This window comes from Bombina bombina, chromosome 5 (assembly GCF_027579735.1).
Source record: "Bombina bombina isolate aBomBom1 chromosome 5, aBomBom1.pri, whole genome shotgun sequence".
Taxonomy (NCBI): domain Eukaryota; kingdom Metazoa; phylum Chordata; class Amphibia; order Anura; family Bombinatoridae; genus Bombina; species Bombina bombina.
The window spans coordinates 840,638,322-840,662,045 of record NC_069503.1 but is presented as its reverse complement, the minus strand read 5'-3'; the positions used below and the strand labels follow the sequence as shown (position 1 = coordinate 840,662,045).

General features: G+C 38.7%; 1 protein-coding gene across 1 annotated transcript in view; it reads left to right on the top strand.

The window, feature by feature from the left end:
- The window catches only part of ABHD3 (abhydrolase domain containing 3, phospholipase), a 334,056-nt gene that overhangs the window by 286,100 nt on the left and 24,232 nt on the right, over window positions 1–23,724 (top strand). Inside the window, exon 8 of the mRNA XM_053714971.1 lies at window positions 2,746–2,911. Within this exon, the coding sequence (XP_053570946.1) occupies window positions 2,746–2,911 (166 nt within the window). The remainder of the gene's footprint in view (window positions 1–2,745; window positions 2,912–23,724) is intronic.

Sequence of the window (23,724 nt, the reverse complement as noted above, 5' to 3'; positions counted from 1 at the left end):
TCCTTAGTCACTATGTCCGCCACCCTTTTAGGTATCGGAAAGGCATCAGGGTGCACAGGGACCTCTAGGAATTTGTCCATTTTGCACAATTTTTCTGGAATGACCAAAGAGTCACAATCATCCAGAGTAGTTAGTACCTCCTTAAGTAGGGCGAGGAGATGCTCTAACTTAAATTTAAACGTCACAACATCAGGTTCTGCCTGTTGGCAAACTTTTCCTGAATCAGAAATTTCTCCCTCCGACAAACCCTCCCTCACTGCCAATTCTGACTGGTGTGAGGGTATGACAGATAAATTATCGTCAGCGCACTCTTGCTCTTCCACTGTATTTAAAACTGAGCAATCACGCTTTCTTTGAAATGCTGGCATTTTGGATAAAATATTAGCTATAGAATTATCCATTACTGCCGTTAATTGTTGCATAGTAACAAGCATTGGCGCGCTAGATGGACTAGGTGTCGCCTGCGCGGGCATAACTGGTATTGACACAGAAGGAAAGGATGGTGAACTACCTCCACTACCTTAATTTGAGGAATCATCTTGGGCAACCTTATTAAATGTGACAGTACTGTCCTTACTTTGTCTGGACGCCATGGCACAATTCTCACATACATTTAAAGGGGGGACCACCTTGGCCTCCATACATACAGAACATGTTCTATCTGAAGGTACAGACATGTTAGACATGCTTATACAGGCTATTAAAGCAATAAAACCGTTTTTAAACAAAACCGTTACTGTCTCTTTAAATGTTAAACAGAGCACACTTTATTTCTGAATGTGTGAAAAACTATGAAGGAAAAATCCGATCCTTACCAAATTTGCACCCTAGTGTCTAAATGCTTTGAAAGTATTGCACACCAATTTTTAAGTTTGTAACCCCTTAAATGAGCAAACCGGAGCTATTCTATCAAATTAACAATTTTAAACCCACTACAGTCCCAGCCACAGCGTTTGCTGCGGCTTCATCTGTCCTTAGGGGTTATTCGTCACAGAAATAAGCCTTCCAGAAACGTTTTTAATGGCCACCGGACCCTCTCACATGAAGCTGCATGCACTGCATCCAGAAGAAACTGCGCAATTAAGGCGCGAAAATCAGGCTCTGCCTACTAAAGTGAAAGGCCCTTCCTGACTGGAAAGGTGTCTAAACGACTGCCTGGCACTTAAAAACGTTACCAAAGTATTTTCAAGTTTCAAAACACTTCAAACAACATATAAATATTGAATAAATCAATCGATTTAGCCAGTATATAGCCCATTAATAAGCCTTCATTCTGTTATGAGTCTAAGAAAATGGCTTACCGATCCCAAAGAGGGAAAATGACAGTCTTCTAGCATTGCTAAGTCTTGTTAGAAAATGGACTAGTCATACCTTGAGCAGAAAAGTCTGCAAACTGTTCCCCCCAACTGAAGTTCTCTGGGCTCAACAGTCCTGCGTGGGAACAGCAATTGATTTTAGTTACTGCTGCTAAAATCATACTCCTCTTTTAAACAGAACTCTTCATCCTTTTCTGTTTTAGAGTAAATAGTACAAACCGGCACTATTTTAAAATAACAAACTCTTGATAGAAGAATGAAAAACTACAACTAACACCACATACTCTTCACCATCTCCGTTGAGATGCTACTTGTTCAGAGCGGCAAAGAGAATGACTGAGGGGCGGAGCCAGAGGGGAGGCTATATGGGCAGCTTTTGCTGTGCTCTCTTTGCCATTTCCTGTTGGGGAAGAGAATATTCCCACAAGTAAGGATGACGCCGTGGACCGGACACACCAATGTTGGAGAAATTGGGTTTAATGTCCCTTTAACTAATGCGTTTACTTTAAACTTGTAATACATGCAATAAACCAGATATCGTGCATGCGCAACAGTTGGCGCACCACTCGTAATCTAGCCGTAGTCGGTAGACACATACTGTCTAGACATTACAGAAGTTCATCTAACTGGAATTTTAAGCAATTGCTAAACTGACTATCTCAGTAGACAAGAGTCTGGAGAATGGAGTCTCTACAGATCAGTCTTTATCATTTCACACTTGATTTTGGGACTCCATTGCCAGAACTGATATTTCAAATTGCAATTATTATTAAGGTTGCCATGTGTTTTTTTTTTAATTATATTTTTATTACATTTTGATACATTTTACATAAGAAAATCTAAAACCAAAGCAGAAAAGGTGACAAATATTAAATAAAGGATTACATTTGATCACGTATGACAATAGCTATAGAAGAAAACATCAGTCCCTGACACTGTTATCACAGCGCTTGCTTGCACTACCCAGGTGCTGAACCAAAAATGGTCCTACTCCTAAGCTTACATTCCTGATTTTTCAAATAAAGATGCAAAGAGAATTAGGAAAAATTGATAATAGCAGTAAATTAAAAAGTTGCTTAAAATTGAATGCTCTATCTGAATCGCGAAAGAAAAAAATTTGGGTTTCATATCCCTTTAAACACTTACAAAATGTCCATATTTGGCTCCAAAGTACTCACAAAGCTTCCCTAGTTTTTTTCTTTCCTTTTTGACTAAGATGATATATATGAGGAAGGGGTTACTGGATTGTGTACAGCCCCCTGTTTAAATGGTCAGCCATGGTTGATGAGTGCTACTTAGTAAACTAAGCAAATGAATGAAAATTTCAGTATAATTTAACTTGAATTTTGAATAAACAGAATAGACAAAATATTTAGATGTATTATTCATAACACTCCATTCATGTTCTTGTTTGATGTTTGATCTGTAGGCTAAATCCATTCGAGAGTTTGACACAAGGTTCACATCAGTGATGTTTGGATACCCCACAAATGATCAATATTATAAAGATGCCAGCCCCTGTCACAGGGTCAAGTCAATAGAAATACCTGTTTTATGTCTAAATGCTGTGGATGATGTATTCTCTCCTGGACATGGTAAGAACAATTATTTATATCTCTATATCAAGTTTTATAATGCTCATATGTCAACCTCCAATTGTCATTCCATTCACTTTCAAATTGGAGAGTGACAGGTTCAGTTTTGCCAAAAAACAAACAAACAAACTATTTAACAGCTGATACATTGAATATTCTTGAAATATAGAAGTCAGAATTAAACGTTCTTAATTCAAATGAGCATATAATTAAAAAAAAATCCACATTACTTTTATCATGTACTTGCCTTGAGCACTGTACTTATTACATTGCTTCAAATGTTGCAGTCACTGCTGCTATATTATGTTCAAGAAACATGCACTCTCCTAAGTCTACTTCAGTATGTTTATAAATTAATACATTTTCTGGGAAAATGGCCTTATATGCACTGTCATGATTAGGCCTGTGAGAAAAAAAAAATCAGTTTGCAGTATTTAATATAAGAGATGGTACACACCTCATTCAGTGTTCAAAACTTGTTGCCTTCCCAATGTTCATCTGATAAACTCCAGCGTGATAAAATGAGTATGGGGGGAAGTTCAAGACAGTGTCAGCTCCACTGAATGCATCTCCATTCTGAGTCACAACGTCTTTCAGCCACTTGATGCTCTGACTCAAAAACAGTGTACGGTTATCGCTCTAGGTCCAGGACATGCAACAGTTTGAAAGTTCCAGCCACTTTCATGTATTGGCAGGTTAATCAATTACAAAATTATAAATCCACAGCTCTCCGGCATTGAACTAATAAAATCATTCCTTTATTCTGTAATAAGGTAAAACATGATACACAAGACACTTACAACAGGTAACATTGTCAAAAACGACCCCATATGGACGGACCCTGAGGTGTTTCGGCTTCTGCCATAATCATAAGGATTATTTTTTACCACCAACAATCTCTTAAGTACAATGGTAAAACATCTTGATATGACAAATATTAAAATAAATTAACCCATGCACATATGTATTAATTAGAGGAAACAGTGGAAGTATGTAAGTTTTACCCAAAGCAAATATATACTTATAGTGGCTTTAATTACATTAGAGAAGGCAATTGGTAAACCAATATTCAAAATTTATGATTTCTTGGCCATTTTTCAGAGAATATGAATGATAACACAAAAACTTTTCTTTCACTCATGGTTAGTGTTTGGCTGAAGCCATTTATTATCAATCAACTGTGTTTACTCTTTTTAAATCATAATGACAACAGAAATTACCCAAATGACCCTGATCAGAAGTTTACATACCCTGGTGATTTTGGCCTGATAACATGCACACAAGTTGACACAAAGGGGTTTGAATGGCTATTAAAGGTAACCATCCTCACCTGTGATCTGTTTGCTTGTAATTAGTGTGTGTGTGTATAAAAGGTCAATGAGTTTCTGGACTTCTGACAGACCCTTACATCTTTCATCCAGTGCTGCACTGACTTTCTAGATTCTGAGTCATGGGGAAAGAAAAATAATTGTCAAAGGATCTGTGGGAAAAAGGTAGTTGAACTGTATAAAACAGGAAAGGGATATAAAAAGATATCCAAGGAATTAAGAATGCAATTCAGCAGTGTTCAAACTCTAATCTAACTGCTTCTAACTGCTGAAACCCGCGTCGCCTGTAATTTCACCCTGCACATCGGGGAAGCACATAAACCCTGTCGGCAGTTCATAAACTGCCGTAAGTCGGATAAACTAGCGATATCCAGAAATGTGAGTAAATACTCATTTCTAGAGTCACCAGTGACTTACGGCAGTTTAAAAACTAATAAATAAACCCGACACTTCAAAACCGCTATTATCCGCAATCCCCCCACATTGCAACTAATAATAAAAGTATTAACCCCTAATCTGCCATTCACCCACAATGCAATATACCTAATAAATGTATTAACTCCTAATCCGCTATTCACCCACAACGCCAACTACCTATCAACAGTATTAACCCCTAATCCGCCAACCCCACACAACGCAAATAACTAATTTAATTACTAAGACGCCTAACCTAACACCCCCTAAATTAACCCCAATTCCATAAAATAAAAAAATACTGTTACAATTAAAATAAAAAATCTAACATTACTTAAAAAAAAAACTAAGATTAAATTAATCTAAAATTACAAAAATAAAAAAGTCTAACATCACAGAAAAAAATAAATAAAATTATAAAAAATAAAAAAAATGAAACCTTATCCCTATGAAAATAAAAACACCCCCTAATCTAAACTAAAGTACCAATAGCCCTTAAAAGGGCCTTATGTAGGGCAATGCCCTAAGTTAAACAGCTCTTTTACATTAAATAAATACTAATAGTGAACTTTTTATTTTTTTGTAATTTTAGATTAATTTAAATTTTTATTTTTTTATTTTTAAAGTAATGTTAGATGTTTTATTTTAATTGTAATTTAGTATTTTTTCATTAGTTTTTTTATTTTTAAAGTAATGTTAGATTTTTTATTTTAATTGTCATTTAGTATTTTTTCATTAGTTTTTTTATTTTTAAAGTAATGTTAGACTTTTTATTTTAATTGTCATTTAGTATTTTTTCATATTAGGTAATTGGGGTTAATTTAGGGGGTGTTAGGTTAGGGGGCTTAGTAATTAAAGGGACATGAAACACAATGATTTAGAAAGAGCATGCAATTTGAAAACTTTCTAATTTACTTCTATTTAATGAAAATCATATCTAGATAGGCTCAGTAGCTGCTGATTGGCTGCTGCACATAGATTCCACATGTGATTGGCTCACCCATGTGCATTACTATTTCTTCAACAAAGGATATCTAAAGAATGAAGCAAATTCGATAGAAGTAAATTGGAATGTTGTATAAAATTGCATGTTCTAAGAATTTTTTGAGTTTAGTGTCCCTTTAAATTAGTTATTTGCGTTGTGGGGGTTGGCGGTTTAGGAGTTAATAGATTATTTAGGTTTATTGCAAAGTGGGGGGTTGGCGGTTTAGGGGTTAATAGCTTAATTAGTTATTTTGCAATGTGGGGGGATGGCGGATTAGGGGTTAATACTTTTATTAGGTAGATTGCAATGTGGATGAATGGCAGATTAGGGGTTAATAGTTTAATTAGGCATATTGCGATGTGGGTGTTGGCGGATTAGGGGTATATATATTTTTTAATAGTTATTGCGGTGGGGGAGATGGGGGTTGACAGGTAGATATTTTGCATGCGTTAGGTGTTAGAACTTTCAGGGAGTTATGGTGCTTATATACTGTGTGGCGAGTTGAAAATAGTCCTGACGCTGAATATGTGATATTGATTTGCGACGCGGTTCTATGTTAGTTTATGGGACTAAAATTAGCGGGCGACGGGTGAAATATACATGCCGCATTTATATGCGGTGCCGTATATGTGATATCAATACCCGACTAAAAACCAGCAATGCTGGCTTTTGCGGGCGACGCCACATATGTAATCTCGCCCGTGATTTCTATATTGTCAGCACCTGTTAATTGATACAGGTGAGTTTAATTACAAATTACAAGAGCATCACAAACTTGGAATGCAATTATTTCTTACAATTTTGAGAAGGTGCCAATATTTTTGTCCAGTCCATTATTGGAGTTTTGCGTGGAATGTGTCAGATTTGGCTTTTTTTTCTCTACTTTTTTTGTGTCATACCAATACAAACAAAAGAAATAAACTGGGCGAAGTGGTGCACTATCTGACAGAAATGCAGGGGTGCAATATTTTTGGCCATGACTGTATATCTTTTTTTTCATGGTCATTGAAATTATTTTACCAAGTGTTGTGATTATAGCTAATATCATGTTGTTTTGGGTTAAATTATGTACTTGAACTGTTTTCTCCATTCGCTAAATATTTACCTGCATGGGTTAGTTTGTCCAATCAGGATTTTTTTACCATTGTACTTAAAGGGACACTGAACCCAAATTTTTTCTTTCGTGATTCAAAATAGAGCATGCAATTTTAAGCAACTTTCTAATTTTTTTTTTTTTAAATAGTTTTATTGAGATTCACTTTAAGGCATACAATATTGGAATGCCAATACATATTATACAAATAAATGATTTGAAAATATCAACTCAAGTTACAAAACATTTGTGAGATCAAGATGTGTAAGTTATGCCTATCAAACTATTTACCCTCTGGAGACCTTTATAGGATATACAGAATATAATAAGTCAAAGAAGGTAACTGAAAGCAGTACAAGACCTCTCATGGGTCTCAATTGGTGAATCTTATTTTTCTTGTTTTTTAGAGGAAGGGGTTATTAAGTAACGTTTATGTATTTCAATCATTAGTAGTTTATCACGGTCTATGTGTATTCAGGTGATCCACCAAATATAAGCAAACATACTAAAGATAGCTGTATTAGTATAATTAATCATTTTTCATTCTATCTAATGTCTTTCAATACAACCAGTGTATTGATTCTACTGTAAAGACTCTTCAGACTTGAACATTTTTCAGGATCACCAGGTAAAAAAAAAAATGGATGAGAACTAAAGTAGGTAATTGGAAGGTTTCTATTGGATTTAGTTTCCTTTGCTTACAAAGTAAGCTCATTGGTGTAAGGAAAGGGGAAGGTGGGGGGACGGAGCCAGTACAAACTCAGACGACTAAGGTTAGGGGTACAAAGAAAAAAATTATATTTTAAAGCTTGGCTGATAAAGGAATGGTACAGGGCTAACAGTTATAACAGTTATATCTCCCCTCAGGGGTTACTGTCACCACTGGACGGAGTCGGAAAAAGGATATGGGATATGACCCACTCTCTATCAAGAGTGGGATAGGATGAGGGGAGATATCTTTAATCAGGAGGAGAGCTAGAATGGAGTGTATATATGAACAGGGGCTATGGAAGGAGCACCCTGAGTAGCGTATATAGCAGCAAAATGTAAGCATATCTGACATAACTACCACCAGAATTATCAGAAGCTACTTTGTTATATAACATAAATGAGATGGTTAATATATTATTTAAATCAGCTCTAAATGGATAAATGAGAATTTATCTTTTGATAACTAGAGGTAACAAAGAACTAAAAGCAAAAACATAATTTATGCTTACCTGATAAATTTATTTCTCTTGTAGTGTATCCAGTCCACGGATCATCCATTACTTATGGAAAATATTCTCCTTCCCAACAGGAAGCTGCAAGAGTCCACCCACAGCAAAGCTGCTATATAGCTCCTCCCCTAACTGCCATATTCAGTCATTCGACCGAAAACATGCAGAGAAAGGAAAAACCATAGGGTGCAGTGGTGACTGTAGTTCAAATGAAAAAATTACCTGCCTTAAAGTGACAGGGCGGGCCGTGGACTGGATACACTACAAGAGAAATAAATTTATCAGGTAAGCATAAATTATGTTTTCTCTTGTTAAGTGTATCCAGTCCACGGATCATCCATTACTTATGGAATACCAATACCAAAGCTAAAGTACACGGATGATGGGAGGGACAAGGCAGGTACTTAAACGGAAGTTACCACTGCCTGTAAAAAACCCTTTCTCCCAAAAATAGCCTCCGAAGAAGCAAGGTATCAAATTTGTTAAATTTGAAAAGTATGAAGCGCAGACCAAGACTCCGTCTTGTAAATCTGTTCAACAGAAGCCACATTTAAAAAAGGCCCAAGTGAAAACCACAGCTCTAGTAGAATGAGCTGTAATCCCTTCAGGAGGCTGCTGTCCAGCAGTCTCATAAGCTAAATGAATTATGCTTTTTAACCAAAAAGACAGAGAGGCTGCCGAAGTCTTTTGACCTCTCCTCTGTCCAGAATAGACAACAAACAAGGTGAACGTTTGATGAAAACTGTAGTAGCTTGTAAGTAAAACTTTAAAGCACAAACCACGTCCAATATTGTGTAATAGACGTTCCTTCTTTGAGGAAGGATTAGGATACAAGCATGGAACAACTATCTCTTGAGTGATGTACTTGTTAGATACCACCTTAGGAAGAAAACCCAGGTTGGTACGCAGGACTACCTTATCCGTACGAAGGACCAGATAAGGAGAATCACATTGTAACACAGATAACTTGGAGACTCTACGAGTCGAGGAATTAGCTACCCAAAAGGAACTTTCCAAGATAAAGATTGATATCTATGGAACAAAAAAGGTTCAAACGGAACTTCTTGAAGAACCTTAAGAATCAGGTTTAAGCTCCATGGCGGAGCAACAGTTTTAAACACAGGCTTGGATCTAACCAAAGCCTGACCAAATGCCTGAACGTCTAGAATACCTGCCAGACGCTTGTGCAAAAAAATAGACAGAGTAAAAATCTGTCCCCTTTTAAGGAATTAGCTGACAACCCTTTTCTCAAAAACATCTTGGAGAAAAGATAATATTCTGGGAATCCAGACTTTACTCCATGAGTAACCCTTGGATTCGTAACAATCAGATATTTACACCATATCTATGTTCAATTTTCCTAGAGACAGGCTTTCATGTCTGTATTAAGGTATCAATGACTGACTCGGAGAAGCCATGCTTTGATAACATCAAGCGTTCAGTCTCCAGGCAGTCCATCTCAGATTGATTCTATTTAGATGGTTGAAAGGACCCTGAGGTAGAGGGACCTGTCTCTGAAGCAGAGACCGTGATGGAAAGGATGACATGTCCACCAGATCTGCATACCAGGTCCTGCGTGGCTACGCAGGCGCTTTCAAAAACACCAAAGCCCTCTCCTGCTTGGTCTTGACCTCCGGAGGAAATCCCACTCCCCCGGAAGAAAAGTCTGACGACTTAGAAAATCCACCTCCCAGTTCTCAACACCTGGGATATGGATAGCTGATAGACAAGAGTGAGTCTCTGTCCAGTAAATTATTGTAAGACTTCTAACATTGCTAGGGAACTTCTGTTCCCCCTTGATGGCTGATGTAAGCCACAGTCGTGTATATTGTCCGACTGAGTATGATGTACCTCAGAGTTGCTAACTGAGGCCAAGTCTGAAGAGCATGGAATATCACTCCCAGTTCCAGAATATTTATTAGAAGGAGGGTCTCCTCCTAAGTCCACTATCCCTGAGCCTTCAGGGAGTTCCAGACTGCATCCCAACCTAAAAGGCTGGCATCTATTGTAACAATTGTCCCATCTGACCTGCGGAAGGTCATACCCTTGGACAGATGGACCCGACATAGTCACCAGAGAAGAGAATCTCTGGTCTCTTGGTCCAGGTTTAACAGGGGGACAAATCTGTGTAATCCCCGTTCCTCTGACTGAGCATGCATAGTTGCAGCGGTCTGAAATGTAGACGTGCAAACGGTACTATGTCCCTTGCCGCTACCATTAAGCCGATTTCATTCATGTACTGAGCCACCGAAGGGCGCGGATGGGATGAAAAAAACACGGCAGAAATTTAGAAACTTTGACAACCTGGACTCCGTCAGGTAAATTTTCATTTCTACAGAATCTATCAGAGTCCCTAGGAGGGAAACCCTTGAGATTGGGGATAGAGAACTCTTTCCTTGTTCACTTTCCACCCATGTGATCTCAGAAATGCCAGTACTACGTCCGTATGAGACTGGGCAATTTGGATGTTTGACGCCTGTATCAGGATGTCGTCTAAATAAGGGGCCACTTCTATGCCCCGCGGTCTAAGGACCGCCAAAGCGACCCCAGAACCTCCATAAAGATTCTTGGGGCTGTAGATATCCCAAAGGAAAGAGCTACAAACTGGTAATGCCTGTCTAGAAAGGCAAACCTGAAAAACGATGGTGATCTTTATGCATCACAATGTGAGGATAAGCATCCTTCAAATCCATTGTAGTCCTCTATTGACTCTCCTGGATCATAGTTAAGATGGTACGAATAGTTTCCATCTTAAATGACGGAATTCTGAGGAATTTGTTTAAGATCTTTAGATCCAAAATAGGTCTGAAGGTTCCCTCTCCTTGGGAACCACAAACAGATTTGAGTAAAAACTCTGTCCCTGTTCCTCTCTTGGAACTGGATGGATCTCGTACACAATGTAAGAATGCCTCCTTCTTTATCTGGTTTGCAGATAATTGTGAAAGGCGAAATCTCCCCTTTTTTTGGGGGGGAATCTTTGAAATCCAGAAGATATCTCTGGGATATAAATTCCAATGCCTAGGGATCCTGGGCATCTCTTGCCCACGCCTGGGCAAAGAATGAAAGTCTGCCCCCTATAGGATCCGTTACCGGATAGGGGTCCGTTCCTTCATGCTGCCTTAGAGGCAGCAGCAGGCTCCTTGGCCTGCTTATCTTTGTTCCAGGTCCGATTGTCTCCAGACCGCCTTGGACTGAGCAAAAATTCCCTCTTGTTTTGCCTTAGAGGAAGAGGATGCCACACCTGCCCTGAAGTTTTTAAAAGGTACGAAAATTAGACTTTTTTTTTTTTTTTTTTGCCCTTGATTTAGACCTATCCTGAGGAAGGGCATGACCTTTTCCTCCAGTGATATAAGCAATAATCTCCTTCAAACCAGGCCCGAATAGGGTCTGCCCCTTGAAGGGAAGTTAAGTAGCTTATTTATTAAAGTCACGACAGCTGACCATGATATAAGCCATAGCGCTCTGCGCGCCAGTATAGTAAAAAACAGAATTCTTAGACGTTAGTCTAGTCAAATGAACAAGGCATCAGAAAACAAAGGAATTGGCTAGCATAAGCTTGTCAAATATATTCATCCAATGGAGTCGCTTAACTGTAAAGCCTCATCAAGAGACTCAACCCAGAACGCCGCAGCAGCAGTGACAGAAGCAATGTATGCAAGGGGCTGCAGGATAAAACCCTGTTGAATAAACATTTTTTATCCATTGGATCTAAAAAGCACAACTGTCCTCGTCAGAGGTAGTGGTACGCTTAGCTAGAGTAGAAACTCTTCTCTCCACCTTAGGAACTGTCTGCCAGAAGTCCCGTGTGGTGGTAACTATTAGAAAACATTCTTCTAAAAAAATAGGAGGGGAAGAGAACGGCACACCTGGTCTATCCCATTCCTTATTAAAAAAATTTTTTTTTTAGTAAACCTCTTTAGGTATTGGAAAAACATCAGTACACACCGGCACTGCATATTATTTATCCAGTCTACACAATTTCTCTGGCCCTGCGATTGTACACATTCATTCAGAGCAGCCAAAGCCTCCCTGAGCAACAAGTGGAGGTTCTCAAGCATAAATTTTAAATGTAGAAATATCAGAATCAGGTTAAATCATCTTCCCTGAGTCAAAAAAAAAAAAATCACCCACAGACTAAGCATATTGTGAGGTAGTATCATACATGGTTCTTAAAGCGTCTGTATGCTCTGTATCTACCCCCAGAGCTAACTGCTTTCCTTTAATTTCAGGTAGTCTGACTAATACTGCTGCCAGAATATTATTCACCACCTTTGCCATGTCTTGTAAAATAAACGCTATGGGCGCCCTTGATGTACTTGGCGCCATTTGAGCGTGAGTCCCTGAAGCGGGAGTCGAAGGGTCTGACACGTGGGGAGAGTTAGTCGGCATAACTTTCCCCTCGACAGAATCCCCTGGTAAAGAAACGCTATGGGTGCCCTTGATGTACTTGGCGCCATTTGAGCGTGAGTCCCTAAAGCGGGAGTCAAAAGGTCTGACACGTGGGGAGAGTTAGTCGGCATAACTACCCCCACGACAGAATCCTCTGGTGATAATGTTTTTAAAGACAAAAAATGATCTTTATTGTTTAACATGAAATCAGTACATCTGGTACACATTCTAAGATGGGGTTCCACCATGGCTTTAAAACATAATGAACACAGAGCTTCCTCTATGTCAGACATGTTAGAACAGACTAATAATGAGACTAGTAAGCTTGGAAAACACTTTAAATCAAGTTAACAAGCAAATATATAAAACGTTACTGTGCCTTTAAGAGAAACAAATTTTGCCAAAATTTGAAATAACAGTGAAAAAAAGGCAGTTAAACTAACAAAATTTTTACAGTGTATGTAACAAGTTAGCAGAGCATTGCACCCACTTGCAAATGGATGATTAACCCCTTAATACAAAAAACAGATTAACAAAACGAAAAATATGTTTTAAACAGTCATAACAGCTCCTACTTTTGAAGCCCTTTTGAGCCCTTCAGAGATGTCCTATAGCATGCAGGGGACTGCTGAGGGAAGCTGAATGTCACTGTATGTAATTTTAACTGCACCAACTGTAACTTTTATACTATAACAGTGGAAATTGTTTCTATGCAAAATTTAAGCCAGCCATGTGGAAAAAACTTAGGCCCCAATAAGTTTTATCACCAAACATATGTTAAAAACGATTAAACATGCCAGCAAACGTTTTAAAACACATTTTTACAAGAGTATGTATCTCTATTAATAAGCCTGATACCAGTCGCTATCGCTGCATTTAAGGCTTTACTTACATTACTTCGGTATCAGCAGTATTTTCTTAGTCAATTCCATTCCTAGAAAAATATTTTACTGCACATACCTTATCTGCAGGAAAACCTGCACGCCATTCCCCCTCTGAAGTACCTCACTCCTCAGAATGTGTGAGAACAGCAAATGGATCTTAGTTACGTCTGCTAAGATCATAGAAAAACGCAGGCAGATTCTTCTTCCAAATACTGCCTGAGATAAACAGCACACTCCGGTGCCATTTAAAAATAAAAAACTTTTGATTGAAGAATAAACTAAGTAGAAAGCACCACAGACTCTCACAACCTCCTATCTATGTTGAGGCTTGCAAGAGAATGACTGAATATGGCAGTTAGGGGAGGAGCTATATAGCAGCTTTGCTGTGGGTGGACTCTTGCAGCTTCCTGTTGGGAAGGAGAATATATTCCATAAGTAATGGATGATCCGTGGACTGGATACACTTAACAAGAGAAAAGTAATTTTAGTAAAGTAATGTTAACTATGTGGTGAAGATACACATAAAACTAACCTCAAATTTTTAGGTTTATAACATATAGGGTCTCTTTTGGGCCCTTGGGACTATAATTACACATACATATTAAGGGAGGGCTTATCAATAGCATCTATGGTTAAGCCCACATATATGTATTGTAGGACTTTAAACATGGGATCTGTGTCCCTTAGCTTAGCAGGTAAACTATGTGAGGGGGAACGGAGCCTGCGCTACCAAAAGGAGGCCTATAGCTCAAATATATTTTTATATCTTAAAGGGAGGGGTATCTTATATTATAGGGTCAACAGGCTTGGCTGCGCCATTGCTTCAAGACCTATGAAGAGAAACTGGTGTAGATGTGGAGGGTTTAGTAGTGCGCTGGTAAAAAAGGTAGTAACCAAACACCTAAAGGGTCGAAAGATCCTTCCGTCTTTCAAAAAACGATAGAGTGTGTAATTGGGAGTGATAGGTGCGCTACTTATAGCTAAAGGTATACTTAAAAACATAATTTATGCTTACCTGATAAATTCCTTTCTTCTGTAGTGTGATCAGTCCACGGGTCATCATTACTTGTGGGATATTAACTGCTCCCCTACAGGAAGTGCAAGAGGATTCACCCAGCAGAGTTGCTATATAGCTCCTCCCCTCTACGTCACCTCCAGTCATTCGACCAAGGACCAACGAGAAAGGAGAAGCCAAGGGTGTAGTGGTGACTGGAGTATAATTTAAAAAATATTTACCTGCCTTAAAAAACAGGGCGGGCCGTGGACTGATCACACTACAGAAGAAAGGAATTTATCAGGTAAGCATAAATTATGTTTTCTTCTGTTAAGTGTGATCAGTCCACGGGTCATCATTACTTGTGGGATACCAATACCAAAGCAAAAGTACACGGATGACGGGAGGGATAGGCAGGCTCTTTATACAGAAGGAACCACTGCCTAAAGAACCTTTCTCCCAAAAATAGCCTCCGAGGAAGCAAAAGTGTCAAATTTGTAAAATTTGGAAAAAGTATGAAGCGAAGACCAAGTTGCAGCCTTGCAAATCTGTTCAACAGAGGCCTCATTCTTAAAGGCCCAAGTGGAAGCCACAGCTCTATTGGAATGAGCTGTAATTCTTTCAGGAGGCTGCTGTCCAGCAGTCTCATAAGCTAAACGAATTATGCTACGAAGCCAAAAAGAGAGAGAGGTAGCAGAAGCTTTTTGACCTCTCCTCTGACCAGAGTAAACGACAAACAGGGAAGACGTTTGTCGAAAATCTTTAGTTGCCTGTAAATAAAATTTAAGGGCACGAACTACATCCAGATTGTGCAAAAGACGTTCCTTCCTCGAAGAAGGATTTGGGCACAAGGATGGAACAACAATCACCTGATTGATATTCCTGTTAGTGACTACCTTAGGTAAGAACCCAGGTTTAGTACGCAGAACTACCTTATCCGAGTGAAAAATCAAATAAGGAGAATCACAATGTAAGGCTGATAACTCAGAGACTCTTCGAGCCGAGGAAATAGCCATTAAAAATAGAACTTTCCAAGATAACAACTTTATATCAATGGAATGAAGGGGTTCAAACGGAACACCCTGTAAAACGTTAAGAACAAGGTTTAAACTCCATGGTGGAGCCACAGCTTTAAACACAGGTTTAATCCTGGCCAAAGCCTGACAAAAAGCCTGAACGTCTGGAACTTCTGACAGACGCTTGTGTAACAGAATGGACAGAGCTGAGATCTGTCCCTTTAAGGAACTAGCGGATAACCCCTTTTCTAAACCTTCTTGTAGAAAAGACAATATCCTAGGAATCCTAACCTTACTCCAAGAGTAACCTTTGGATTCGCACCAATATAGGTATTTACGCCATATTTTATGGTAAATCTTTCTGGTAACAGGCTTCCTAGCCTGTATTAAGGTATCAATAACTGACTCAGAAAAACCACGCTTTGATAAGATCAAGCGTTCAATTTCCAAGCAGTCAGCTTCAGAGAAGTTAGATTTTGATGTTTGAAAGGACCCTGAATCAGAAGGTCCTGTTTCAGAGGTAACGACCAAGGTGGACAGAATGACATGTCCACCAGATCTGCATACCAAGTCCTGCGTGGCCATGCAGGCGCTATTAGAATCACTGATGCTTTCTCCTGTTTGATTCTGGCAATCAATCGAGGAAGCATCGGGAAAGGTGGAAACACATAAGCCATCCTGAAGGTCCATGGTGCTGTCAAGGCATCTATCAGGACCGCTCCCGGATCCCTGGATCTGGACCCGTAGCGCGGAAGCTTGGCGTTCTGTCGAGACGCCATGAGATCTATCTCTGGTTTGCCCCAACGTCGAAGTATTTGGGCAAAGACCTCTGGATGAAGTTCCCACTCCCCCGGATGAAAAGTCTGACGACTTAAGAAATCCGCCTCCCAGTTCTCCACTCCCGGGATGTGGATTGCAGACAGGTGGCAAGAGTGAGACTCTGCCCAGCGAATTATCTTCGATACTTCCATCATTGCTAGGGAGCTTCTTGTCCCTCCCTGATGGTTGATATAAGCTACAGTCGTGATGTTGTCCGACTGGAACCTGATGAACCCCCGAGTTGTTAACTGGGGCCCAGCCAGAAGAGCATTGAGGACTGCTCTCAATTCCAGAATGTTTATTGGAAGAAGACTCTCCTCCTGATTCCATAGTCCCTGAGCCTTCAGAGAATTCCAGACAGCGCCCCAACCTAGTAGGCTGGCGTCTGTTGTTACAATTGACCAGTCTGGCCTGCTGAATGGCATTCCCCTGGACAGATGTGGCCGATAAAGCCACCATAGAAGAGAATTTCTGGTCTCTTGATTCAGATTTAGAGTGTTGAATGGAATGAAGGACACGGCATGCATTTTGAAGTTTTGTTAACCTGTCCTCTGTCAGGTAAATCTTCATTTCTACAGAATCTATCAGAGTCCCCAGGAAGGGAACTCTTGTGAGTGGAAAGAGAGAACTTTTCTCTTCGTTCACTTTCCATCCATGCGACCTTAGAAATGCCAGTACTATCTCTGTATGAGATTTGGCAGTTTGAAAGCTTGAAGCTTGTATCAGTATGTCGTCTAAGTACGGAGCTACTGAAATTCCTCGCGGTCTTAGTACCGCCAGAAGAGTGCCCAGAACCTTTGTGAAGATTCTTGGAGCCGTAGCCAGTCCGAATGGAAGAGCTACAAACTGGTAATGCCTGTCTAAAAAGGCAAACCTTAGATACCGGTAATGACTTCTATGAATCGGTATGTGAAGGTAAGCATCCTTTAAATCCACTGTGGTCATGTACTGACCCTCTTGGATCATGGGCAAAATTGTTCGAATAGTTTCCATCTTGAACGATGGAACTCTTAGGAATTTGTTTAGGATCTTTAAATCCAAGATTGGCCTGAAGGTTCCCTCTTTTTTGGGAACTACAAACAGATTTGAGTAAAACCCTTGTCCTTGTTCCAACCGCGGAACTGGATGGATCACTCCCATTAATAAAAGATCTTGTACGCAGCGTAGAAACGCTTCCTTCTTTGTTAGGTTTGTTGACAACCTTGACAGATGAAATCTCCCTCTTGGGGGGAGGATTTGAAGTCCAGAAGGTATCCCTGAGATATGATCTCTAACGCCCAGGGATCCTGAACATCTCTTGCCCAAGCCTGGGCGAAGAGGGAAAGTCTGCCCCCCACTAGATCCGGTCCCGGATCGGGGGCCCTCAATTCATGCTGTCTTAGGGGCAGCAGCAGGTTTTCTGGCCTGTTTGCCCCTGTTCCAGGACTGGTTAGGTTTCCAGCCTTGTCTGTAGCGAGCAACAGCTCCTTCCTGTTTTGGTGCAGAGGAAGTTGATGCTGCTCCTGCTTTGAAATTACGAAAGGAACGAAAATTGGACTGTCTAGCCTTGGCTTTGGCCTTGTCCTGAGGCAGGGCATGACCTTTACCTCCTGTAATGTCAGCAATAATCTCTTTCAAGCCGGGCCCGAATAAGGTCTGCCCTTTGAAAGGAATATTAAGCAATTTAGATTTAGACGTAACATCAGCTGACCAGGATTTCAGCCACAGAGCTCTGCGTGCCTGAATGGCGAATCCTGAATTTTTAGCCGCAAGTTTAGTTAAATGTACTACGGCATCTGAAATAAATGAATTAGCTAACTTAAGGAATTTAAGTTTGTGTGTGATGTCATCTAGTGTGGATGATTGAAGTGTCTCTTCCAGAGACTCAAACCAAAATGCTGCTGCAGCCGTGACAGGCGCAATACATGCAAGAGGTTGCAATATAAATCCTTGTTGAACAAACATTTTCTTAAGGTAACCCTCTAATTTTTTATCCATTGGATCTGAAAAAGCACAGCTATCCTCCACTGGGATAGTGGTACGCTTAGCTAAAGTAGAAACTGCTCCCTCCACCTTAGGGACCATTTGCCATAAATCCCGTGTGGCGGCGTCTATTGGAAACATTTTTCTAAATATAGGAGGGGGTGAGAAAGGCACACCGGGTCTATCCCACTCCTTAGTAACAATGTCAGTAAGTCTCTTAGGTATAGGAAAAACGTCAGTACTCGTCGGTACCGCAAAATATTTATCCAACCTACACATTTTTTCTGGGATTGCAACTGTGTTACAATCATTCAGAGCCGCTAATACCTCCCCTAGTAACACACGGAGGTTCTCAAGCTTAAATTTAAAATTTGAAATGTCTGAGTCCAGTTTATTTGGATCAGAACCGTCACCCACAGAATGAAGCTCTCCGTCTTCACGTTCTGCAAACTGTGACGCAGTATCAGACATGGCCCTTGCATTATCAGCGCACTCTGTTCTCACCCCAGAGTGATCACGTTTACCTCTTAGTTCTGGTAGTTTAGCCAAAACTTCAGTCATAACAGTAGCCATATCTTGTAATGTGATTTGTAATGGCCGCCCAGATGTACTCGGCGCTACAATATCACGCACCTCCTGAGCGGGAGATGCAGGTACTGACACGTGAGGCGAGTTAGTCGGCATAACTCTCCCCTCGTTGTTTGGTGAAATATGTTCAATTTGTACAGATTGACTGTTTTTTAAAATAGCATCAATACATTTAGTACATAAATTTCTATTGGGCTCCACTTTGGCATTAACACATATAGCACAGAGATATTCCTCTGAATCAGACATGTTTAACACACTAGCAAATAAACAGCAACTTGGAAATACTTTACAAAGTAATTTACAAATAATATGAAAACGAACTGTGCCTTTAAGAAGCACAGAAAAATATTATAACAGTTAAAATAATTAAGTTATAGCATCAATCTTTGTCAGAATATACAGTTTTAGCAAAGGATTGTTCCCCTCAGCAAATGATAACTAACCCAGGCAGCAGAAAAAAAATACACAAATAAATGTTTTTTTTTGTTTTTTTTGTTGTTTTTTATCACAGTCAATACAATCAGCACAGCTCTGCTGTAATGATTACTTCCCTCAAAAAAGGCTTTGGAGATCCCTGAACTCTGTAGAGATGAACCGGATCATGCAGGAAGAAAATGAATCTCTGACTGAGTTTTTTCTGATGCATAGTGAAAGCACCAAAATGGCCCCTCCCCCACACACATAACAGTGAGAGGGATCAGTGAACTGCTCTAATTTAAATCAAAACTATTGCCAAGTGGAAAAATAGTGCCCAAAACATTTTTTCACCCAGTACCTCAGAGAAAAAAACGTTTTTACATGCCAGCAAAAAAACGTTTTACCTCAATAATTAATTGTCATTTAAAACCTATTGCAAGTCCCTGCAAATTAGGTTAAGTCTATGTATACAGTCTAAAAACCAGAGAAGTATAAAATATACATACATGACAGCCTGATATCAGCTACATCTACTGCATTCAAGGCTGGGTTTACATTATAACGGTATGGCAGGATTTTCTCATCAATTCCATGTCAGAAAATAATAAGCTGCTACATACCTCTTTGCAGATTAATCTGCCTGCTGTCCCCTGATCTGAAGTTTGCCTCTCCTCAGATGGCCGAGAAACAGCAATATGATCTTAACTACTCCGGCTAAAATCATAGAAAAAAACTAAGGTAGATTCTTCTTCAAATTCTACCAGAGAAGGAATAACACACTCCGGTGCTATTATAAAACAACAAACTTTTGATTGAAGATATAAAAACTAAATATATCACCATAGTCCTCTCACACATCCTATCTAGTCGTTGGGTGCAAGAGAATGACTGGAGGTGACGTAGAGGGGAGGAGCTATATAGCAACTCTGCTGGGTGAATCCTCTTGCACTTCCTGTAGGGGAGCAGTTAATATCCCACAAGTAATGATGACCCGTGGACTGATCACACTTAACAGAAGAAATATAATCGATATATATCGAAGAAGGATAAGTGAGCAATATAAGAATGTGAATACTAGATAAAACTAAGTAGTGTTCATTATTAAATAGTGTTCAATACTAAATTGCTATTTTATAGCACTTGGTGAGATGATAAAGACAATATGAGTCACTGTGAGTGGAAAATATATTTTATAGATTTTTTAAAAAAGCATATAAACAATATAATAGTTATACTAAAAACATCAATTTAAAGGGACGTCTCCCTTGTTATATAAAATTCTCAGATATAAAAACATGCATAGAATATTTGACACTTTGACACTTTAATAGTGTTTACATATGCTGCCCCATACATAAATTTATGCAGGTGTCCGTCTCTATTGAACGTATAGGCAAATAGTTGGTGTTTGTATATCCTGCTATATTCAGGTAGATAATAACAGCAGTGTAGTTCAGATTAGCATAACACTTTAGCCGATGTTACAAAAGTTACTTAATGACAGCGGTGCAGTTCAGATTTGCATAACACTTTAGCCGATGATACAAAAGTTACTTCTAGACAAGTATTTTCTCTGGGTGAGACAGGTTACTATACAATATTTTCTCAGTACCTGGTATTCTCCAAACCCGTCTGCAGCGTCCGAATCCCCTTCTCACCTGGTAACTGATCAGCGCCGCATGTGTCCTGGCGTCTGACGTCACAGCTTGGTATCTCGGGTGGGATTGGCTGGGATTTGACAAATTCTTTTGAATGATGAGAAGAAAACTTTTATAAAGTAACGATATTTGTAGATGGATCCTGCACTTAGTGCTAGATGCACGCAGGATATTAAAGGTTCCAATAGGAGTGTAATAGGCAACCCGGGTTGTTACAGCTTATAAACTGAAATCGTAAGGTATCCAGAAAAAGACAGTCTCTTTGTGTATTTATTTCACACAATTGCAGGGTCAGCAGTCACAAGGTCGACGCGTTTCGCTCAATAGAGCTTTATCAAGATCCTGGTGACTGTTGTATGATTATATTTAAAGGCATCAGTTCTTTCTGATTGGTCTTCCAGTAATTGGGCTCATTTAAGGTGGATTGTTTTGTTATCCATCTGGTTTGTATGTGTCAGTAAGGATTTAAGGTGGAAACTTTTTATGAGGCAGCATTCTACATGTTAAAAAGTTATAAACTATACCATACAGAACATAAACACAGAGTTTTTCTTATTGCATAATACTATTACAGATCAAAGTATTTTGGATATTAACTACATGGCTTCATTCAAAAAGAAAAGGTGATAGGTCCATTTCAGAGTTAAGTCCATTTGGATATAATGTTTTGTATTTGTAAATTAATTCAGCTTCTTTAATTAATAATTTCTTCTCTATATCTCCTCCCCTCCAGTTATTTTTTACTTTTTGTATTCCCCAATAGGAAAGATCTTTAGTGTTCCCTTTGTGGATAGTTTTGAAGTGTTTATATAGATGTGTATCTTCAGAGCCTCGTTCTATCTGGCAAATATGTTCTCTTATTCTGTCTCTTACCATTCTTTTGGTTTCACCAAAATAAAAGAGGTCACAAGAGCATTTGAGAATATAGATTATGTTCTTGTTGGTGCATCTTATTATCTCCTTAATATTAATTAATTTGTGAGAATTATTTATTTGTAAGTTTTTTTAACTTTTTACTGTGTGTGCAGGCTTTGCAGGTGTAGCATGGGAAAAAGCCACTAATGTTTTTTCCTGTCAGATCTTTCTGTCTCTTCATGTTTTGTTTTGATTTTTTTAGTTCACTGGGAGCTAGTGTTGTTTTTAGGTTTGTTGCTTTTTTAAAAACAAATTTTGGTTGTTCCACAATAGTTTTTCCCAGAATAGTATCCTCCTTTATGAGGTGCCAATGTTTTCTTATGATGCTTTTAATTATATTATAATCAGCATGATAATTAGTAATAAACGGAATATCAATAACATTTTCATTATCGTTTTCTTTTCTTTTCTCCTTATAAGTTAAGAGGGACTCTCTATCAGTGTTTTTAGCTCTATCAGTTGCCCTGTCTGTGATTAATTTATTATATCCTCTAGCCTGAAATCTCTCTGCTAGGACTTCTGATTGCTCTTCGAAATCTATGATTCTTGAACAGTTTTTTCTAATTCGAAGGTACTGACCTGTGGGAATATTAAGTTTCCAGGTGTTTAAATGGCAACTTTTTGAGTGTATATAACTACTACTATCAACCTTTTTAAAGTGGGTCTTTGTTTCAAGTTCTTTATTCATAATCATTATCTCTAGGTCTAGAAAGATAATTTTGTCTTTACTATAATTAGAAGTGAATTTTAGACCCCAGGTGTTAAGGTTCATTCTGTCGAACATAGATTTAAGATCTTGTTCAGTACCCTTCCATATTAATAAGAGATCATCTATGTATCTCTTATAGAGCACAAGGTTTGCACCATAGCTGCCGGAGCAAAAAAAATCATCTTCCCATGCTCCCATGAACAGATTGGCATAGCTAGGTGCAAACCTTGTGCCCATTGCTGTACCTTCGGTCTGTAGATAGAACTTTCCATCAAATGAAAAATAATTGTTTTCTAATATATACGTTATACTTTTTAGGATGAATGCTCTATGTTGGTCTGACATATTTATATCTTTTTTAAGAAAAAGATCCACTGATTTTATACCTTTAGAGTGATTGATCACAGTGTATAATGATGTGACATCACGTTACTAAAAACATATCATCTTCCCACTGTACTGTCTTTAAGGTGTTAAGGACTTGTGTAGAGTCTTTCAGATAAGATTTTAGGTTCTTTACATGTTTTTGTAAATAGTTATCTACGTATCTGGATAAGTTTGCAGATAGAGAGTTGATCCCAGAAATGATTGGTCTCCCTGGAGGGTTGACCAAACATTTATGTACTTTGGGAAGATAATAAAAGATGGGAATCACAGGGAATTTAGATGTTAGAAAGATAAATTCTTTTTCATTTAGTATTCCTGATATTTTCCCATCTGTTAGAATCTTATCAAGTCTTTTTTTAAAGAGATTTGTAGGATCGGAGTCTAATGGTTTATATGTTTTTATGTCTCCTAGTAATCTGTATGCCTCTTTTAGGTAGTCACTGGTGTTTAGAAGGACAATTCCACCTCCCTTGTCCGCTGGCTTTATTGTTATTTCTGCATTTGTTTGAAGGTTCTCAATGATAGACTTTTCTCTGATACTCATATTAAAAAATTTTATTTTAGGGAGGGAGCATTTTTGTATATCATTACAGACCAATTTTTCAAACGTTTCAAGAAAATTCCCTTTGGCAAAAACAGGATTAAATTTGGATTTATCCTTGAGATTAGTGTGTTGAATGTTATCTAAATTTTGTGTTTTTGTATTCATTTGTCTTTCAACTGGGTTTTTAAGAAAAAATCTTTTGATTGTGAGATTTCTTACAAATTTTTTAACATGGATGTGTGTATGAAATTTGCTTAATCTTGCTGTGGGGGCAAATGAGAGGCCTAGTTTTAAGATATTTTCTTCTTCCTTTTTTAAAATGTGATTACTGAGGTTGAAGATTCCCTGATGTTCTTTTTCTACCTCCATCTTTTTGCCTCGTTTAAGTAATCCTCTCCCTCTCTTTCCTCTAAACTTCTTTTCTTTCTTAAATTGGAATCTTGCTCCTTTTCTTTTGTATCTCTTGATGTGCCCTCCCTTAGAGGGCT